Genomic DNA, 23,250 nt, shown 5'->3' on the forward strand with positions numbered 1-23,250 from the left:
CACGAGCGTCTTCCCGCCAAAAGTTCACAGCATATAAAAAATATAACACTATTGTGATATGAATATGAAACTCCGGGGTGGAAAACAAACACCAATTATTCATAAGCTAGCTTTGACCAGGTCTGGAATACAGCACCCCGCATCCTGCACTCAGGGTTCGCACGCAACCATCATTCCACGTGGGAATGAATACCGATTAGTACCAAATAAAATAGAGAATACATATTGAGTAGAAACTCACTACCATGATTGCCTTGTAAAAAATGAAAACAATTTGAAAACAATTTTATACACCCAAATTTTTTTTTCATGATCTACCTTCATCAGGAAAGCTCATAGCCGAAAATTTATAAGCCAAAGATATTCAAGAACGAACAAAGTTGATGAGCCACGTACTACAGATATATTCCATTCTAAATTTTCAGTAGTAAGAATAATTTTATTACAAAAAAAATGTTGCTAAATACTCTCAGAATATCTTTTTTTTCTTCTGATAAGGTCCTTTTGACTTGTTGGTTTAGTTTCTTCTACCTTTTATCATGTGTTACGGTTGTGATTTATGTTTACTAGTATCAATGTATATGCATCAGGCTTCTAGAAATGGAAGTACAGGTATGGATTAAGATGAACATTATATAATAATTTTTAAATCGAGATGAAAATTGAGTTGTCACGTTGCTTTAATATGAACTTGTTCTTTATTATGCCAAGCATATTGTATTACAAGTTTATATAATGAACAACTGTCTTATTCTACCATATACTACAACGAGGAACAAAAATATCCTAAAGTACAAACTATTTTTCATTAAAAATGTTAAAATCGGTATAAACAAGCTTCTTCTTAATTACTTTTAAAATGGATCTTAATAGAAATGAATATATATCTTAAGGAAATTCAGATATGTTTTTATTAAAGAAATCAGAAACTTGAAGGTTGATGGGTCTTCTGTTACAAACGTTATCAGTATACTATGAATGCCATTACTCTTATATTTACAAATGTAACCTTTAAACTACTATGATACTTATATGATAGCTTTTTATGATATTTTTGCATTCAGTTTGTTATGTCCTTTTCTTATCATATAACCTTTCAATAGTAACAGTTCTTATACATCCTTGGCTTCTAAATATTCGGTTTCGAGCAATCAAAATGTAAGTAAATCCACAAAAAACCGCTTTAAACGTATGAAACGTTTTTGGCGTTTTTCAGCCTTTGTTTTTGTGTTTCTTATTTAGAGATATGTATGTTCTGCTATTTGTTTGTTTGGCTTAACCTTTTTTTATGATTGCACCAATTATTTAAGAGTCATGTGCTAAATTCCAGTAAAAATATGCGAAATAAAGATCTGTAGTAGTAGGGCTGCGTCTGATAGAAATCGACCTTATGCTTATCAGTCAATACATCTGATGTCCTATTTGGGATTGAAAATATCCCAATGGAAAACCTGTTACTGTTTGAACATTGAACTGTTATAAATGAAGGCAACAGTAGTATACCGCTGTTCAAACTCATAAATCCATGGACAAAAAACAAAATCGGGGTAACAAACTAAAACTGAGGGAAACGCATAAATATAAGAGGAGAACAAAGAAACAACACTACAATGTAACACACACAGAAACGGACCAAGCATCAGACAAAATCCAACGAGAATAACAAATATAACATCAAAACAAAATACATGAATTTGGGATAGACAAGTACCGTGACACGTCTTATCGCAATGTGAATTTACACTCAAAAATAAGAGAAAAGAAACGACGCAACGTTAAAATGTAACACATACAGAAACGAACTATAATATAACAATGGCCGTATTCCTGACTTGGTACAGGACATTTTTAAAGAAAAAAATGGCGGGTTATAAGATCCTTACAAAATGTAACTCTTGTGTTGTATTTGTTTGTTCCAAAATCAACCACAAAATGTTTGAAAATCAATCAAAGTCCTATAAGCTAACTGTTCAACTCTGTACTTGTTTTGGCTTTCGAACTTTTGTATCTAGGTGTCACTGGTTAGTCTTGTGTGAACAAAGCGCACTTCTGGCGTATTAAATTTTTAACCCTAGTGCATATTGTTAGCTATTATTCGTGTTTTTCTTTGTCCAATATGTTCTCCCATTTATTTGTATTGTAGTCCTGTGATGTTATGTTGTCATTGTAATGTTATATTTAACATTGCCATTAAAGCGGAAGGTTTTGCATGCCACAAAACCAGGTTCAACTCACCATTTTTTTCTTTAAAAAAAAATGTCCTGTACCATGTCAGGAATATGGCCATTGTTATAGTATAGTTCGTTTCTGTGTGTGTTACATTTTAACGTTGTGTTTCTGTTGTGACGTTTGTTTCCTTTTATATTTGAGTGTGAATTCACATTACTATAAGACATGTCACGGTACTTTTCTATCCCAAATTCATGTATTTAGTTTTGATGTTATATTTGTAATTCTCATCGAATTTTCTCTAATGCTTAGTTCGTTTCTTATGTGTTACATTTTACTGTTATGTCGTTGTTCTCCTGTTATATTTAATGCGTTTCCCTCAGTTTAAGTTTGTAACCCGGATTATTTTTTTTTTCTTTTGATTTATGATTTTCGAACAGCGGTATACTACTGTTGCCTTTCTTTATCTATAGATATACCAATATACAAGCACTTGCATAAGGTCTATTTCTATCTGTAATTATCAACAGTATACTGAATTGTCTAAATAGGTAATGAACGGTACCGAATTGACTGAAAAGTAATCGTGAAGTTGAGAGTAATCCAGTATGAATCAGACACCCCATTTCTACCAGTTTTTATAAAAAAAAGAAGATGTGGTATGCTACAGAAGACTGACGTATTTAAGGTGTTTGTTAATTGTGTAACGCGTCTTCCAATTGGCTAACGTTGTTTTGTTAATCAGCTAAAAGACATAATTTTACCATGTGACAGTGACGATATCAACGTTTTTTTCATGGTTTACTCCAGTTTAAAATGGAATTTAGAATTAAATTATAAGATTTCCAAAGCTACGCGCGTTATTAAGTGTGCACCACATTTTTGATGTTATATCTTCACAGACAGAAACATTATTACAATCATTCCTTAAATAGCAATGCTATTATGAATTACAATTGTGTGCTACTTTTATTCTTTCAATTGTCGTAATGCTCATTTTCCTTTTAAAGGTGATGCTAAACTATTATAAACACTTAGAATTTTCTATCCCATGATATACAGGTTATAGCCTTATTTGACTTTTTTTTAAATCATTTATAGTTTTGAATGCTGTTCTTAATCGAATTTCATTTGGCTTCATACTGTTTTGGTTTGATCGTCACTGATGAGCCTTATTTAGTCGAAACATGCGTCTTACATTAAAGACTTGTAATTTTGATGATTTATTTGTCGTTTAGTAAGATTGTTTTCCAAATCATCAAAGTCAATACCTTTGTTAGTATTTTAATTTTAGTTTCTTGTGTACAATTTGGAAATTAGTATGGCGTTCATTATCACTGAACTAGTATATATTTGTTTAGGGGCCAGCTGAAGGACGCCTCCGGGTGCGGGAATTTTTCGCTACATTGAAGACCTGTTGGTGACCTTCTGCTGTTGTTTTGTTTTTTGTTTTTTTTTTATGGTCGGGTTGTTGACTCTTTGGCACATTCCCCATTTCCATTCTCAATTTTATCTGTATTATGATATAATACAATTGTCATGTCATATTCTGTTTTACTGCTTATGATATGGGTAATGACCCAATCAACGAAATCATACAATTAAGTTTTGTGATTATTCCTGATTTTGAATCTATTAATATTGTTCCTCATAACCTTCTAATTTTGTATGAACAAACTTTGTAATATTGACGTAACACTACATATTGATATCTTTTTTTCGAATTCATGACTTTCCTCTGTGTGCATAGAAAATCACATTTGTATGTGAAATTCAAGAATCAACTTTAATGGTGCATTCCTGTATTTGTTAAATTCAAATTCATTTCAATATAAAAATCCATTGGACTGAGATATCATTTTCGAGAAATTTACATGTTAGATAATGCAAAGCTTGTCTAGACGTACAAAAGTGTAGTAGAAATCATATCTTAACCGATTTGTTTTTTACAAAAAGAGGAATATGTTTCTAAAATACGCCACTTTCAAAAGTCTCATTTGAAGTATCAAAGGTCATTACTCAATATTTTTTCCAAATTTGAAGAAAAACAAACGAGCCAAATCTATTTGAATCAAAGTGATGGGTACCCCCTTAAACGCTCGGATTTCAATTTCTTAAAAACTGGATGTTTGAATCTTTATAGTAACAAGGAGCACATTGAATATTTTCCGAAAGTATTAAAAACAACGATTGATAGATGTGTTTAATGCATTGACAATTGAATACTTAGAGTGGTTGCGAAAAATTAATTCGAAATTGACCATCAGAGATAAAAAGAGATGGACAAACACAATTAATGGACTGAATAATTGTAAATAAACTCATCATAGATATTAAGGTTGAAATTTTATATATACGCCAGACGCGCGTCTCGTCTACAAAAGACTCATAAGTGACGCTCGTATCCAAAAATGTTTAAAAGGCCGAATAAATTACGAAGTTGAAGAGCATTGAGGACCAAATATTCCTAAACGTTTTGCCAAATACAGCTAAGGTCATCTATTCCTGAGGAAGAAAAGCCTTAGTATTTCACAATTTGAAAAGTTTTGTTAACAGTTAATTTATTATTATAAACATATCAATGATAACTCAAGTCAACACAGAAGTGCTTAGTACTTGGTTAGTGATACCCTCGGGGAAATAAATATCCAACAGCAGTAGCATCGACCAAGTGGTTGTATGATTGTAATTTTACCCAAGGGATTTACTTGTTTAATGATTATATTTGAAACAAGTACTTTTCATATTACTAACAATTTAATATTAATAAATGTATTAAAATTTAAATTCCCATTAACCCGTTTTTTATAGATAAAATTGTCAAATTGACAAATACATGCGCACATGTCAACTTAGGAACTTCATGAGAATTTATTTCTAATTCCGAATTTAAAAGTACAGCTTTTATTGATTTAATGAATATTAAATAAATTGTAGTATTCAAATCCGCGTGTTTTGTCTGGTTTTGAGTACTTTATCGGTTAGAATTCAATCAAAGTGTTATTTGTTTTGCCTTTTCTGACATCCCGAAAAAGGCGTCCATGTGAGATGACGTTTATAGAACGTTCACAATTGTCGTTCGAAATATAACTAGACATAACAGCATAACAATATCCGATTCCATCAATTGTTCGTATGCAGGTTGAAGAATTTAAACTCTCCATATAATTGAAACGTTCATTATGCTCGAGTTTTATGTTGACGCCTCAACTGTCTTTGGTTGAGAATTATAGTGCTATACTTTACTCAGTGGTATAGTTAATTTATAACCTAATTTATATCAGAATTAGTTATAATTTATTGTGAGCCCTTTTTTGAAAAAAAAGTCATACATGAAGCAATTAAGTCTGGAATTTTTAACGTATGATACTACATCTTGACCCTTGAATCTTCTTATCTCTTCAAGTACTGTCTACAATTTGTCTACGATATGACTTTGACATTTTCGATACTGAACTCCTAGACGAGACGTAGTATACTGTTATCCTTTTAAAATCTATGCATACACATGGTCAAAAGAGATTGTTAATGTGTTGTTATTAAGCATGCAGACAAATTGATGTTTGCGTTAATGGGCAATTATCAAAGACTGTAATACTGTGATACTGAATATACAATTAGAAAAATAATAACTTTTAGACCAGATGCAAGCCCTTTTGAAGCAAGGCATAGCTTTGAGTTCCAACCCCACGTTCTTGATAGTTTCACAAATGAATCAACTCAACGTCCAAAATAAGCTCTTCTAAACGTATTTTTTTTTTTATATTATATCGCTAAAACGCGGAACAAAATATTTGTTTTACAGCGTTTAGATATATATGATTGTTTTCCGACACCTTGGTTGATATTGTTGCTAGTGTATTCTTCGCCAAGTTTACATTGAAAATATATTGCCGTGATTGAGATAATATATGTTTGGCAAATTATTTTTTCCAAAAAAATATGTAAACACAATCTACTTATGTAACTGACTCATTCAAAGTGCCTCTGCTGGTAGACTATTAGTCCCCGAGGGTATCACCAGCCCAGTAGCCAGTACTTCGGTACTAGCATGAAAATACGGATTTTTTGTGTTATTAAAATTTGCTGCTACAAAATATAAGAAATTATTATAAATTAAGGAATGTATCTCCCTCATGCAAAGCTCTGATTCCTTTCACGGATTTGGCTATACCTTTTGGACCTTTTGGATTATAGCTCTTCATCTTTTATATAAGCTTTGGATTTCAAATATTGTGGCCACGAGCATCACTGAAGAGACATGTATTGTCGAAATGCGCATCTGGTGCAAGAAAATTGGTACCGTTAATTTTATTTGAACTAGGTTTTGTGTATCATAATTGCGCCTTCCGATGTGTATGTTCTCAAATTTTATATATTTGGCTATCAAAACTTTGATCACGAGCTCACAATTTAAATGTTATTCCTAAAAAAAACATACTGTAACCATAAACATCATATCAGCTGCTTTTCAATAATGTATGAGAAACATATACATGCGATGCCAAAATACTTGGTGTAAATCAATTTTGAATCCATTTATTTGTCTATTTTACTGTTCTCCTTGATTCTTAGTTAGTGCCGTTTGTGTGAACTTCCAACTACTTTTTTTTTTTTTTTTTTCATTTTTATTTATTCTTTAAAAACAATCAGTTTCTATAGATAACATCAAACCACAATTATGTGTTCTCTGAAATTTTAATTATTATAGAGTAATCAGCAAATAAAAATAGTATAACAAATTTTCAAGGATAATGGATTAAGTATAGGCAATTTAAAAAAAACAGTGGTGGTTTAAACCTGGTATCTAAATTACAATATGTAGGTTTTGATATACCAATCATTCACTATGTATAAATTCATTTATTGCTGAACTTTAATCATATTAAATGATGATATACATGTACAAATAATTAACAAATGGATATGGAGCTAATGTTACAGATATGTATTTACTGGCATGTATTTCCTTGTTCTGTGTATTTTAGTAACTTCATCCTACATTATCATATATCATTACAAAATCGTGTACATAAATTTAAACATTTTTCCCTAGAAAATAACGCATATTGCATACCATCCTTTAATCAATTTGTAATACTATTGTCAACATCTTCCCTTTCTCTGATTTGAGAATGAAATCTAATTTATTCAATTACCACATGATCAACTGATTTCTGAAAATCGTAACAATTCTTCACGGTCAATTTACACCAAATTTACCTATTACCGTATTGACTGATATAATAGGGTTCTTTATAACTTCATTGCATAACTGTGAATTCGTTTGTGTCATGGCTTCATCGTGAAATACAACTCGACATTTGAATGAGGATTTGTTCACTGTTAAAGACCTTTAAAAAGATTGATAACTATCTTATTGTTTACTATAGACCTAAAAACTGGATATTGGCAATGCATTATACTAGACTGTACCATACATATTGATTGCATGAAAATATATCCGTATAAAGAAAAAAATGTACGGTAACGGTTGAAAAAAATTACGGTAACGGTTAAAAGAATATTGGTATCAGCCATCAAGACCAACCTAAAATACTTTAAACAGTAATGAATATAATATACATTATTCTTTTTCACTTGACTGTTTATGCAAACCTTTCTTTGCAATATCAGTCGCACTGTTTTGAGATTATGTTGTGTTTGGTTCTTTGACAGCTGTGAACTTTTATCAGCATGTTAGAACCAGTTCTATATTTTGAATTATTTTTTATAAATATAATCAAAATTATCAAACATTCATAAACGGCAATCAATTCTACAGAACTAACTCAAAATTGAAAATGACAATTTGCATTATGACAGGGAAGGCCTTGGAATCCTCCGTTGATTATATTCGTTTTGTTATCTTTCTATAAGATATTTAAAGTTTAAAGCAGTAAAATTCAAAATCCGTCTATTGTTGAGAACCGTAAAATGACCATTAGAATTCTTGTTATTTTTTGGCACTTTTGCTATCTCATTGACATATACACATCATCTCCTTTGCACTCTATGAATAGATTACCTTAGCTGTATTTGGAAAAAAACTTTGGGAATTTATATGTCTTAAATGCACTTCAATTTCGCACTTGATTTTGACTATTACCTTTTTTGTTACAAACGTCGTCACTGATGAATTTTTTGATGGAAAACCGCGCATCTGGCATACAAAAGTAAAAGCCTGGTATCGCTGGTGAGTTGGCATAGACACATAAAAAGTAGACAGTAATTTCATTACAATTTTTTGCTCAATTTTTTCTCTACGTTTTGATTTTCCTGGTCATCGAATTTTTAAAGGTTATTTTAAAGTGGTTACAGATAATCTTTTATAATTTGTATATTCAGAAACTTTTCAAATTGATTTTGTTCTCTAGTTAGCATACTCATTGTTAACTTGGTGCCGTGACATTTTATCTATTTATTTAACGGTTTAAAAAATATCATTTAATAGTATTCCATTTTGTTTTACTTCAAAAGAAAAAAAGATAAATCGTTTAACAAAACATTTATGTCCTCCCCCATATTTGTTTTACAAAATTTCTGTATTTAGTTGAAAAGAAAATAACTGTTTCTGACATTTAATTAAATATTTTACATCAATATGATAATTGTTGATATGAGATTTAATTTAATTCACTCGTTATGTTTTGTGTCAATATTTATTAATCTTTTTCTATTTTCCCCCTTTGAACTTTGAGCATGTTCATAGAAATGTAACACAATGAGGTGATATCTGGTAAGCACTTACTAGGATATTGTAAACGATTACCAATATTTTCATTTTTGTCAGTAGATCTTATTTTCGGGCCTTTGATTTTAACCATAAACAAATGGCAATATGTTATAGCAAATACGAGTATACTGAATTACATTAGCAGATTAGAATTTCAACACACCAAAGTCCATGCTCTGCTTTCGTCTCTCATTGAATCCTTTATCTTATTGCTTACATAGATAAAGTTAAAATTGAGAATGGAAATGGGGAATGTGCCAAGGAGACAACAACCTGACCATAGAACAGACAACAGTAGAAGGTCACCAACAGGTCTTCAATGCAGCGAGAAATTCCCGCACCCGAAGGCGTCCTTCAGCTGGCCCCTACACCAATATATATACTAGTTCAGTGATAATGAACGCCATACTAAACTCCAAAGTTGTCTTTCAAACACCCATTTTAATAACTTGCAATAGCTTACTTCAAATTTTAAAACAGTTAGGGTGACCTCGCATCATTTTATTTAAAGTCCCATAACTTGTAACAAAACTGAACTAAATGAAGAAGATAATTCACTATTTCAGTACTATTTTTAACATTATATAGAAACATTGTGATTTGTTGAAAAGCAGACCTTGCGCGGAGAGGATATTTTCATTTTTTCATTAGGTTCTAAGTGTTAGATTACCAATATTTCTTTAGATTCTAAGAGTGCATAATCAGGATAACATTTTAATGTCCCTTGCAGAAATAGAAATCGTCATATGTTTAAATTGTTGACGTGAATACATTTTTAATTTATTTGATAAAATATGAAAATTTCTGAACGGTAGGGTATAAAAGTACAAAGAGATGGCGAGAAATATTTTATTATGCATTTGCTGATTGCACCGTACAATACTATAACAAACTATGTATTTTCTCACTTTGTATTAACAAAGATGATATCACAATGATATAAGGCATTATGTGCCAATAGTAAAGTATTATATTATTAATTACAAGTGCATTTAATTCAGGGAATAATACATGGAAAATCTCTATTGAGACATAATTTATCGTTGTATTGCCGATTGAAATTTAAAGACACAACTACTTCCCACAAATTGTTTAAGTTTATAAATGCAACAATCCATTCACCACTGAAAATAACATAAAAAAAACAATGATAATACATAGAAAATAGAAATACAGCAAATAATACATTAATTATAGTAGGATTCTCTTTAGGGTTTTAAAAGCCTTGCATTTATATTTTATTTCGTATTCATTTAAAAAAAAAATACCAATCGCTTGTAACAACGGCAGTTTTTCTAGTTTTATAGTTTCACATCATCAGCTTTAATTTCCATTTCCATTTCATCAATAACTGTCCATTAGCGCGTCTTCTTGAAATATTTTTGTACATTAAATAAACCAAACTGGGTTCACTGAAGTGTGGTGGGGAATAAATTGACTCATTGAATACGTTGGGATTAATAGTTAATTCTGTGACGAAAAACATGTCATCATCAAATTTCGAACATATTTATTAAATAATGTGGAAATTAAGCTCAATATCTATTAGTGGGGGATGAAACTTGTACATTTTGTTTTGTTTATCACCGGATGTGATCTCTAGGGTACACTGACAGTAACAAGTCTCCTCCGTCATTGTCTTCATTTCGTTTTCATCACGGTCATTGTAACGTTTATTGATTGGGTATGGTTATCCATGTTTGGTCACAAGGGCGTCAAAATCAAGCTTCTTGTTGAATGTGATCATGATGTATGATGTGATTTGATGAATTGTAAACCTCGAATTGAGTTTTCAATCAAAAATGTTTATTTAGCCAACTAAGACGTGATGGAATTAGATACTTCTCGGTTGTAGTATTTGACATTAACAATTACTTTGGCATTTACATAAAATTCCATCATAGTTTAGATTGAAATTTAAGTGAATGTTAACTAAGCGAGTATTAATTATTTTTACAAAATATATCTGCGGTTGGTATGGTTAAATTAAAAGTCTTAAAAAAGAATAAAAGGGGGATAATGAATATCGTTTGAGTTGATAGGTGCGCCATATTCGTGGTAGTGTAATCAGTCCGTTCACAGTGTTCGTTTTCAGGATGAAGCATTAACCAATAACGAAGAAAAGATGACTAGATGTAAAACTAACCCTTACCCCTAACGCGTCCTGATTTTGTAATATTCAACTCATAACTGGTTAACACTACGAAAAAGGTGCAATCAACAAAGTTCGGTGAAGAAACTGAAAATAACTTGGTCAAATGAAAACTAAACCCATAAAAATAACTGTTACCAGATAATTATACAAGTAACTAAACATAAGGCAATATGAACACAACAAAAACAAGGATTGAACCCAAGTTCTCCACCTGATAATCAGTCTAAGTATGAAATTTATCATCAGAAAATAATCATGCTTTCTAACAATATGCACTGCTTTATATTAAACAAAAAAGCTGAATATCTTCATTGAAAGCAATTATAGTATACTATAATCAATACGCCTATTGCAACATATTCAAACAGAGTAATTCAACAACCACACTGGAATACCAATGGTAATTTTTTAACTTTGTTTTTGTTTTTCACTGTCTCTCTATTATATGAAGAATCTGGTGTCGAGTACCTATCTTTGAAAACAACAAGTAAAACAACAAAAATACCAACATTTTGAGGAAAATTCAAAACGGAAAATTCGTAATCAAATGGCAAAATCAGCTCAAACACACCAAAAGAATGAATAACAATGAAAGTGTCTATTCATTATTTCTATCAGTTTGACTTCATCGAATTTAAAGCTTGATATACCTAATTAACTTTAACCCTATAATTTGTATTCGATATATTATCTGACCAAAAAACCCATTTGGACTACATGAATCAATTACTACGTACACAAGCACTTGCTTACGACTTGGTACGATGACATTATTTTTTGGGAAACACATTGTGTGGTGCGGTTGGAATAAGAAAAAAACCCTCATCAAGTTTTTTTCTATATCATATCATCCCATTTCTCCCACATATCAAAAAGTTATTTTTGTTTGTTCTGAGATGTTGTTAGAATATATGTATTTCTTATATGGTTTCCTGCCTCATCTCCCACATATCGAATAACTATTTTGTTTACTGTTACATTTTCTTACTATCATAAACGACATTAACTAAATAATCGTTTCATTACATTGTGTCAATCTCTATCGGAAAGTCATAAAATTGATCAGTTGGACGCTTTTATCTGATCATTTGTACGCTTTAAGTCATAAACTGATCACTGGGATGTTTTGTTATAATATTATCTTTATTGGCTTTATCCTTAGCAGCGCGCGATGATTGAGATTCTGAAAACAATCGCCTGTTAATCATGTCAGAATCTCTTTATGAAATCTCCAGGGTAATATTAAGTTGTTGGAATGTTATACTCTGTTTTAATATGATTACAATAGGTTAAGAGCTTCATAATATGTTGACACCTGAAAAATTATTTAACAGCTTTAGTTCTTTAATTCATTTTTGTAATTGGAAATAAGTATTTGTTTCGGTTAAAGCGGTGGCGTAAACATTTTGTATCGCTAAATTGTTATACAGATGAGTGTTTTAACGCAAGTATTTAAAAGTCAAAACAAAGCCCGCTTGACTCAAAAAAGGACTGAGTTCAAAATATCGCTAGACTGTAAAAAAGCGGTTTTATCTTAGAATTAACATAATTAAAAAAAAGTGTGGCTAGTGCTTGGCTGCCGCTGTGGTTAAGATTGGTTAAAATTAGAAATTTATTTATAGTGTATCTATGAAGTCGTGGTTTAAGCATCTTCTCTTGAATAACTTATTCTTAATTTCTATTAAAATCTATATTTTTACGTTAAAAATTACTAATAAAAAATATACCACGTTTTCCATGTACTCAAGTAAATGGTATAATTTTATAGTTCAGAAATATTTAGAAATAAGGCCCTTGAAAAAAGGCGCATTCATCATTCTACTACAGGGGTCTGATAAAATACTGTGTGACCCGGATTTGTTTTCTCTCAATCGATTTATGACTATCGAACAGCGGTATACTACTGTTGCTTTTGTTGTAGAGGACAGCAAAATACACTTGACGGCTTCAAATATGATTTTTCAAACATTTTGTAACTTTGGCACTATTATTTCTAGAACGTTATATCTAAATTGATGCTACCGTTAAATATTATGATTGTTATCACCAATATTATTCATTTTTAGTAATGATAAGTTAGTACAAGTGAGAGGTTTAGCTAGCTATAAAACCAGGTTCAATCCACCATTTTCTACATTTGAAAATGCCTGTACCAAGTCAGGAATATGACAGTTCTTGTCCATTCGTTTTGATGCGTTTTGTTATTTGATTTTGCCATGTGATTATGGACTTTCCGAATTGATTTTCCTCTGAGTTCAGTATTTTTGTGATTTTACTTTTTAGTATGATACTTGAATTCAACTCTTACTAGTTCACTTTCCACTAATATGTAACATCCATTGTTTGGTTGTCGTTGATTGCTTTTATATGTCATTTTTGAAAGGCTTGAACAAAGAAGTAGATTAAGCAATGTGTTTTTATAATGATGTCCTTAGTGGCTCTATATTGTTTCATTCTGTACATTGGAATTAAACCTATGTATTGATGTTCACTTCTAGACATCTCAACACGTAGTTAATTATATTTGGATGCAAGAGAATGGGTTGCGTTCTATCTGTTATCTGTTATAGGAGTGTAATAGTTATCTCTATGAAAGTCGAAAACAATAGGTGAATTCCCAGATAGTTGGTTCAATATGAGAGATATTCAGACCACGAATTTCTGCAAGTCTGAAATAAGTACACTATGCACCAATATTAAAGGCAAACTCATGGACAAGTAAATTCTGTCACAAAATGGTCATATTATCTTTTTTCTTTTGCAGTAAGTTTCATTTTTGCAAACTTGTTGGTTAGTTTAAATGAACGATGACATCAAAATCATTCATATTGTAAGGGAAAGGATAGTTTTATATAAGTTCTAAATTGAAGTAGTTTATATAGTTAGAAATATGACAGTTGTTGCCCATTCGTTTGAAGTTTTTTATTATTTGATTTTGCCATTGGTTATGCACTTTCCGTTTTCAATTTTCCTCGAAATTCAGCATTTTTGTGATATTACTTTTTGTTATTTATAATTTATTTCGTTTGTGTGTTATGTTTTGATTTACATCGTTTGATAATCTACTTAGCATATTTTGTACATAACTGCAACATGTTATGAGAATCACATAAAAACAGAAGATAAAAACGGGTTGAATTATTCAGCTTCTATTTGAAAATTTTCATGTATTTATTTTACACAGAGAAAAATAGAAATATATTTGAGGTTTTCGAAATGATTCTATATCAAAAGGTAGATCTTTACAAATCTGCATATTATTTTCATTTTCTATTTTTGATTGGAATTAATATGTAATAAAATTTACCCATGCTGAGAATCTAATAGCAATATTGGTTATTAATATTTAATTGTTATAAATATTTCATGACGAAATGGCTGAATTATTCCAAAGGCTTGTCTCAATTTTCTAAATGAACTGTAGCTCTTCGCCTTGAAATCGACTAATACTACAATAAATCTACAAGTTTTATTTCATATGTGACTCATATATGATTCATTTTAAGTATGTATATATAAATGACACACTTGTTAACAGCTATATGTCACCGTACGGCCTTCAACAACTATCAATTTGGTTAGAAACATTTTCTACTGAGTATAATTGCTTTCGAATGACAAATTTTTCTCAACTTCTAAATTAAAGACGAAATAAAAATAAAAGATTGTATCATAGAAATGCAACATGTCTTTCTCACCAATGAAACATTTATAGGAACAAGATCGGAAAGATAAAACCCAAACAATGTATGTGGTCAGTTATTTCTTGAAATACTTTAAATGTTTACCCGCTTTTGTAGGCAATTCAAAGGTAAAAAAAAGTAAAATCCCTAAAATACTGAATCCGAGGAAAATTAAAAACGAAAAGTCCCTACTCAAATGGCAAAATCAAATCATAAAACACATCAAACGAATGGGCAACAACAGTCATATTCCGGACTTGGTACAGGAATTTTCAAATGTAGATAAAGATGGATTGAACCTGGTTTGTATCGCCTAATACTTAGATAGAAAAAGAAGATTTGGTATGACTATTTATTTAATTTTTATTATTTTGTTTTTAGTGATTTAATGACAGTAGAAGATTTGGTACGACATATTATGCAAAGTGAAGTGTTAGCTGATGCCATAGTACGAAAATTTATTGATATCAATGGTATGTATTATAGAAAATAAACTCATCATCGATACCAGGATTGAAAATTTGTATTTACGCTAGACGCGCGATTCGTCTTCATAAGACTCATCAGTGACGTGCAGATGAATAAAGTTATAAAGCCAAACAAGTACAAAGTTGAAGAGCATTGAGGACCCAAAATTTAAAAAAAATCATACCAAATACGGCTAAGGTAGTCTATGCTAGCTAGGATAAAAAAATCCTTAGTTTGTCGAACAATTCAAAGTTTTGTAAACAGGATTTTTTTTTAAATGACCATATCATTGATATTCATGTCAACACCGAAATGCTGACTACTGGGCTGGTGATACCCTTGTCCACGAAACGTGCATCAGCAGTGACATCGCCCCAGTGGTGTAACTAGTTATCAAATAGTCAAAGACGAACTGTTGTCCCTGTATATTCGCAGCGAGTGGCACACACAGTGTGTTTTAAGCTGAACGTGACAATTAATTGCTTTCCTTACCAAATAGTGATATCACAAAAAATACTGAACTCCGAGGAAAATTCAAAAAGGAAAGTCCCTAAGCAAATGGCAAAAACAAAAGTTCAAACACATCAAACAAATGGCCAACAACTGTCATATTCCTGACTTGGTACAGGCATTATTTTATCTAGAAAATGGTAGATTAAACCTGCATAATTTTTAAGCTAGCTAAACCTCTCACTTATATGACAGTTGCATCAAATTGAAATTACAAGTGCATGTCATGTTGATCGTGTAATTGGGGATTGCCAAGTAGTGTATACGAAATAAGAATAATTTACACATCACTGACATCAACATCTATGCATCTTCCATGCGATAAGATACTATTTTATGTTTTGGGTAGCAAAGAAGAATACAATGCACACATCTTTTAATGCCTAAAGTGAAATTATTGAAGTAGGCAAATATACTCATCCCAATTGATGCTAATATAGAAAGATCTGGTATGGTTCTGAAGATTATAAATGGTTAATAGGTTATAAACCGTCATATTAAACTACTAGAATGAAATAAAAGTTATGAGCGTGAATATTTTACGGTAGGATTTAACTTTAGAAGGATCAGATATGTTCTAAAGATTATAAATGGTTCAAAGGCAATAAAGCCGTGCTATCAAACTACTAAAATGAAATTAAAGTAATGAGCGTGAACATGTAACGATAGTATATAACTTTAGGAGGATCAGATATGTTACGAAGATTATAAACCGTCCTATTGAACTACTAAAATGAAATGAATTAATGAGCGTTAGTACTTTGTGGTAGGATTAAACTTTATCAATATGCTTGCCCTATTAATTGAAACCGAATTAAACCATAATGATCTCTTAGAAAATGTAAAATTTTAATTACACGGAAGAAATGTTATGTTTTGTAAATTTTATTCATATTTCACTTTAAACAGAAACGATTCAGTTGTCAGTTTTTATCATCGATCAAACAGGTAACTAATTAACCTTACAATTGTGATTAAAATGTCGATACGAAAATAATATGGAAAGGAAATTACTGCTAACTCTGTATGTGATTGGAGATTAATAGCTCACGGACATGATTTATGGCGAATCAATGTCGCATGCAGTAGATTGCGGTGCGTTTGTCCAATAAACAAATCACAGCGTTTTCAATTTGTTGGTTGACAAATGATAAAAACAGATAATTTAAAACAAATATTGCTCACAATTAACTTTAAGTATCAATATCGCTTGTGGGAAAGGGTGGAAGAAAGGTTGTAGGTTTCAATTTTGTTTAACATCTAGCGATTCTTTTTGGTTTCAAATGATGAAATTAAATCCTTGAAAATCTACTATGAAAAAAAATAAATCATAAGGATACAATCCAGCTATGAGAGAGAAATACAAATGGAAATCAGATAAAACATTGGAAATACAAAAACATGATTTGACAGCATGTAGTATTTCTCTTTACATTTATAAGGCCAATTTTTACAAAACAATTTTTTATTTATAAGAATCTAAATTGATAATAAATTAAATTGATTTTTCAAAAAGTTATTTTTAAATCAGATCCTTTCCGCTACCTTTCTTAAACGGAAGATCAACACAGTCGCCATAGTACATGTTACGTGATCACGGCTCGCCTAAGTGTCTTGGTTTCCTATAAGTTGTTTTACTGAAAAACTTAGAAAAACAATGATACGTGTCAAACTGGTTCTTCTCGAAGTAACAGGCCATAAAGGCTCTTTTTCTAAAAATACGTTGTCTGTTGTTTATATTTATTTACTACGAAGAAAATTCAAAAATGAAAAGTCCCCTAATCAAATTCAAGAGCTCAATCACATCAAATGAATGGATAACAACTGTCACATGCTTGACTTGGATCATACCTTTTCCATTGTAGAAAATGGTGGATTAAACCTGATTTTATAGCTACATTTAGCTAAACCTCTCACTTAAATTATTTATCTCATCATTATAATTTTTATTTTTAGATGACGGGTCAGTAAGTTATCAGGAACTCTTACGGAAGCTTATGCGGTAGTGTAAAAATGAAACGAATCTGGAAAAGAAATTCCGGATTTAACATATCTTCATTTGAATCACCATAAACAGTTTTATAGCCCTGGTTGGCAGCATATATCTCCTGAAATTATATTTATTTGCTTCAAATTTACTGCATAGACTTATATAATTTGACTATCATGCATTTATGTTTTGTTAATAATTAAAATTGTATTTGAAACCATTACTATAATGTTGAAATTCAAATTATATGTTTAAATTTGACGAAGCCATAAGAAATTGTATTTGTTATGCCCAGATACAATGAGTACACTTCTGTTTGTATGTTTTTTTTTTCTGTATGTAATAGCTGAATATACTTATAACTATTTTTTGCATATTTAAAAGAACAAATCATTCCATTTTGTGTTCTGACACAGAGGTACAATCTACTAAGTACACTCGTGTTAATCTTACAAAATATGTAATAACAATTTGAAAAAAGGTAAACACACTTTCCATTCACAATTTTACATAAACTGACATAACACATATTAAGTAATTAAAAAATATTATCAAATTTCCAAAATATACATTTATATCTTTTAATACATTAGAAACAGTCATTAAAATAAAATAATTGTCCAAAATTAGAGTTTGCTAATTCAATAACTTGTTAAAGCGTTGGTGTTTACAAACATAATATTCCCACGTGTTCGAGTTTATGGGAATATGTTAAAACTTCTGAGTAAAAATTGATATTATGGAAATGTTATAATTGTCATATTTAAAACCTTCATTTAGAATGCTATAAACAATGTAATTCAGTTTTACAATTTAATAACTGAGTAGCAACATAACAAATATGTATAAATTCAATATTTAAGTTTCGTATCATTAATTTATTAACTGATTTTTTAATATCAGTCATTTATTTTCGACCTAAGTAATATTTCTCAAAGTTTAGTAAAAAATTGATCGCAAAAAAACTATGTTGTTTTCGTTTGCAAAATATGAAGGTTTGGCAATTAAACAAATCGCAGGGATTGACTTATGTTTTAGACAACAAATGTCATTCCATTTAAGTTTTGCTTTACTCATTTTGTACAATTTTCAGTATTTATGTTTTCATTAACCTTTCGCTCATCTCTGTAAAATGTTTTTCATTAAAGTTAGTATAAAACTCCGGAAAACAGTGACTTGCTTTTATTATGTTATGTTGATGTCGATTAATAGTTCGGGTAAAAAAGCCATCTTAACCCTCTTAGTCATTTAGTTATCAAAGGTATCAGGATTATAATTTAGTACGTCAGACGCGCGTTTCGTCTACAAAGACTCATCAGTGACGCTCATATCAAATATTTATAAAGCCAAAACAAGTACAAAGTTGAAGAGCATTGAGGATCCAAAACTCCAAAAAGTTGTGCCAAATACGGCTAAGGTAATCTATGTCTGGGATAAGAAAATCTTTAGTTTTAATTTCGAAAACTTCAAAGATTTATAAACAGGAAATGTACAAAAAGTATATCATGCTTGGTGTGTAGTTTTATTCGTAGAGGGATCCGAAATACCAGGAGAGAGCCACCGACATTAGGTAGGAAAACTGTCAATCGTAGAATTTAAGATCGTTAAGGGGTTTGAACTTGCAAACTCAGTGTTGACACGCTAGTGATACTATTACAAAACTGCGTTGTCCACTAGACCACCAAAGCTCCATTTTGAATAAATGTTGGAGAATAAATTGTTATGGATAATATGACCAATTAATGGTACTATTTTTTTACACTCTCTTGTATAGACACACATTAAAAATTGCTGCTATGCATCTACAAGTTACAGTAAGGTCTTTATATCATTGCCAGTATCAATGTTACCATGAAAACCATGACAACAATAGTAACTTCCTAGACGTTCACCACAACCGGGGTTGCATCGTTAAATATTTTGCTAAGCTTAAAAACGGCTTAATATGACAGATGACTAACTAACAAATATATATGATTAAACAGCAACATTAAAGGTGACTAAACATGAAAGATAACTCAACATAGAAGATTTCCAAACATAAAATATGGCTCACATAAAAGGTGACTCAACACTAAAGGTGGTTCAGCATAAAATTTGGCTAAGCATCAACGGTCGCTACATTAGTAACCATCAAAGGTGACTAATCATTAAAGGTGGCCAAACGCCAAAGATGTTGATACAAGAAAGTTGCTTATAATTAAGAATTGAATGCACTTTTTTGTAAATTTATTGGGGTGTAAAAGCGTTGACCGAAGTACATTTTGTATGAAGCGCGGAAGCGCTTCAGACTAAAAATGTGCGCACGGTCAACGCTTTTACAACCCTATAAAGTTACAAAAAAAAGCATTCAATACTTATAATTACATTTTTACCTATAGGATCATGAAAACACGCCTTTTATCAAGTTTGCATTTCATTTACCTGTGCACTTTATTGTGGACCTCGTGTCATCATGAATGAAAAGTTGCATTGTGTAGTGCAATTGATTAAGGAATATCACGAGATTGCTAGTTAGCCAATCAGAATAACGTATTATAATGAAACATACATCTAATGTAATTATTCATGAATGGTTTCTTAACATGAGAGTTGACTAAACATAAATAATGGCTGAACATGAAATGTGGTCAAACCGCAAAGATAACTTAACGTGAACCTTGGGAACACATGAAAGGTTGCTGACCATCATCTGACTAAACATGAAACTGTGCTAACACGAAAGTTGACTAAAATGAAAAGTGGTTAAGAATGAAAAATTGCTAGACACCAATCACGGCTAAGCATGAAAAGTAATTTAACATGGAAAGTATATACATGCTATACATATGAAAAGTCTACATGAAAGTTGGCTTCCACGAAAGGTTTTTTATATGAATTGTGCATAATATTAAAGGTTGCATGTGATAAATGGTTTCATAAAAAGTCATTTAAATGTTTTGCTATGCGCGATTTTCCCACACTTGTACATGGTTACGATATCAAACATAGTGTAACCAATATTTGTTTTATATTGTGGCATCTGATCCTTTTTTCGGGATAAATGCAATGTCGAGAATTGTAAATAGATAGTTAAAATGTTGAAGATAGTTTTTGACTGGTTGTTTATGCGTAGCATTAAATAAAAATGCAATTTGATTTAAGCATATAGCTAGAAGATATTGGTGGAAGACATCACAGTGAGCCTTTTGGGATTATTAATTGAACATGTATACTTAAGGGTAGTCTTAAAGAAAAACAAAGGGTATCAAATATCCACCCATGACACAGAATCAAATATATGCAGAGCGAAAATTACACAAACTGCAAAGGAACAAATTATGTATTTGTCCTTCATCTCAAAGACCATCAACACTGAGCAAAAAAACAAAGCAATCTCACCTCACTACAGGTTTGAGACTGTCCCTAGCATCAACTTGCATTTTGAGTGGAGTTCTTTGCAAAAAATAATGTGGATTAACTTTATAAGATGTAACACCAAATCAAGCTCGGTCAAAAAGTATTAATCAAAATAGCTCCTGCTCATAGGTAAAAATATCAAGCTATGAAAAATGTATTTTGGTTTATCGAATGAAAGTGAAGGACTGGTGATTCTTGTAGAATACATTCAACTTACATGTTCACCACTTTATACACTCGACAAAAATTCTTTATGTGAATAGATGTACATGTCTAAAATTCAAGGGTAAGCTGGACTTTGCTTTGACTACGACTTTCAAGATAGGATTTTCTTCTGTGTACGTGATACCCCTGAAGTGTTTAAATGTTAGAGAGCGGAAGCTACTAGTATTTGTGACGTACTGAAAACGGATTACTATAGGCAGTCCAATCAGTTTTGATTATGTGCGCATACAAAAATGTCAACAGGCAAATTTTTATTTTAATAATATGAGCGATTTTTCGATGTCTTTGCATCTTCACTGAAATTCATAGTATTACTGTTTCACATTTGTTATTTCTATTTCGGACAAAATAGTTGAAATTGAAAATAGAAATGGGGAATGGGGAATGTGTCAAATAAACAACAATCCGACTATGAGGCAGAAAACAGCCGAAGGCCATCAATGATACTTCAATACAGCGACAAATGTGTCAAATAAACAACAATCCGACTATGAGACAGAAAACAGCTGGAGGCCATCAATGATACTTCAATACAGCGACAAATGTGTCAAATAAACAACAATCCGACTATGAGACAGAAAACAGCTGGAGGCCATCAATGATACTTCAATACAGCGACAAATGTGTCAAATAAACAACAATCCGACTATGAGACAGAAAACAGCTGGAGGCCATCAATGATACTTCAATACAGCGACAAACTATACGGAGTCGTGTTTCAGCTGGTCCATAAACAAAAATGTGTATTAGTTCTGTGATAATTGAATATTCATTAAGTTTATTGCTGAATATTCATTAAGTTTATTGCACTTGCTTTTATACGTAGATGACATGGAAAAATGCTACTCTAATAGAGTTGGCAATCATAGAGCATTCATCCATTTTATAACTAAAAGTCTTTCCTTTCCAATTCCACACTTTAATCGAAAGTGCACAATTATACATGTACAAATGTATGTAAGTTAAAACGTTTCAAGCCGCCACATTTGTTTGCAACATGTTATGAATCTGATATTCAGTAGTTGTCGTGTGTTGATGTGGTTCATAAGTGTTTCTCGTTTCTCCTTTTTTTTTTCTTTAAAGATTAGACCTTTGATTTTACAGTTTGAATTGTTTACCACTAATAATTGTTGGGCCTCTAATAGCTTTCTGGTCGGTGTGATCCAAAGCTCCGTGTTGAAGACCGTTTTTTACCTATAATGCCTGGGTTATCCCTTATAGAATTAACTGACCACATATATATTGTACTAAGTCGCTAACACACCATTTAACTAATAGTACACACATTCCCTTTAAAGTTCAAATAAAGTAAAATATAACTACAAATGTATACAAATGAAAATGATAATATAAAACAATGAATTCTCGTCGCATCTCTGAACCCTCCGGATCAGAATAGTCACAAGCAAATAAAAACACGGATGCATAAATACCTACCTAGGTAAGAGTCATACGAACAAAAAGAAAGTAACAGTATAACAAAGACAAGTAAGAGATAAACTGCATAGCAAATAAACAAAAAACAACGTCAACCCCTTTTTAAGGACCATCCTGTGTTATTTGTGAAGTCGACACTGAATATTTTTCTGTTAAGTCTTGATACCTTCCGATGAACCTTTTGAGAACAGGACGAATCTTTCTTTGGTAAAAACCTCGGATTATCATAATGTTTTACTCCGAAGTCTGCAAGCTGCAATCTATTGGATATTGTATGAGTTTTAATTCGTGTCGTTTGTCACATACTTTGGTACTGAGATGGACGCAGTAAATAGAACAGAACCACTTGACGAGCTATATGACCAAAAAGTGCCATAAATCCGTTTAAGGAAACTTTGGAACTCTGTAATTTATGTTGACCAAAGCATGTGAAAGCAGAGGGCACATGTGTATGCATAATAATATTTTTATTATTGGT

The 23,250-nt window shown here is 31.2% G+C and overlaps 1 protein-coding gene across 3 annotated transcripts in view; it reads left to right on the forward strand.

Moving 5' to 3' along the window:
• LOC139502492 (uncharacterized) overlaps nucleotides 1-18,880 on the forward strand; it is a 68,067-nt gene extending 49,187 nt beyond the window's left edge. For all 3 annotated transcript variants that reach the window (XM_071291977.1, XM_071291975.1, XM_071291976.1), the window contains exons 3-4: nucleotides 15,125-15,216; nucleotides 17,678-18,880. In XM_071291977.1, coding sequence (XP_071148078.1) covers nucleotides 15,125-15,216; nucleotides 17,678-17,727 — 142 coding nt within the window. In that variant the 3' untranslated portion in view covers nucleotides 17,728-18,880. The remainder of the gene's footprint in view (nucleotides 1-15,124; nucleotides 15,217-17,677) is intronic.
• The last annotated feature ends 4,370 nt before the right edge of the window (nucleotides 18,881-23,250 follow it).

The sequence above is a fragment of the Mytilus edulis genome, chromosome 14 (assembly GCF_963676685.1).
Source record: "Mytilus edulis chromosome 14, xbMytEdul2.2, whole genome shotgun sequence".
Taxonomy (NCBI): Eukaryota; Metazoa; Mollusca; class Bivalvia; order Mytilida; family Mytilidae; genus Mytilus; species Mytilus edulis.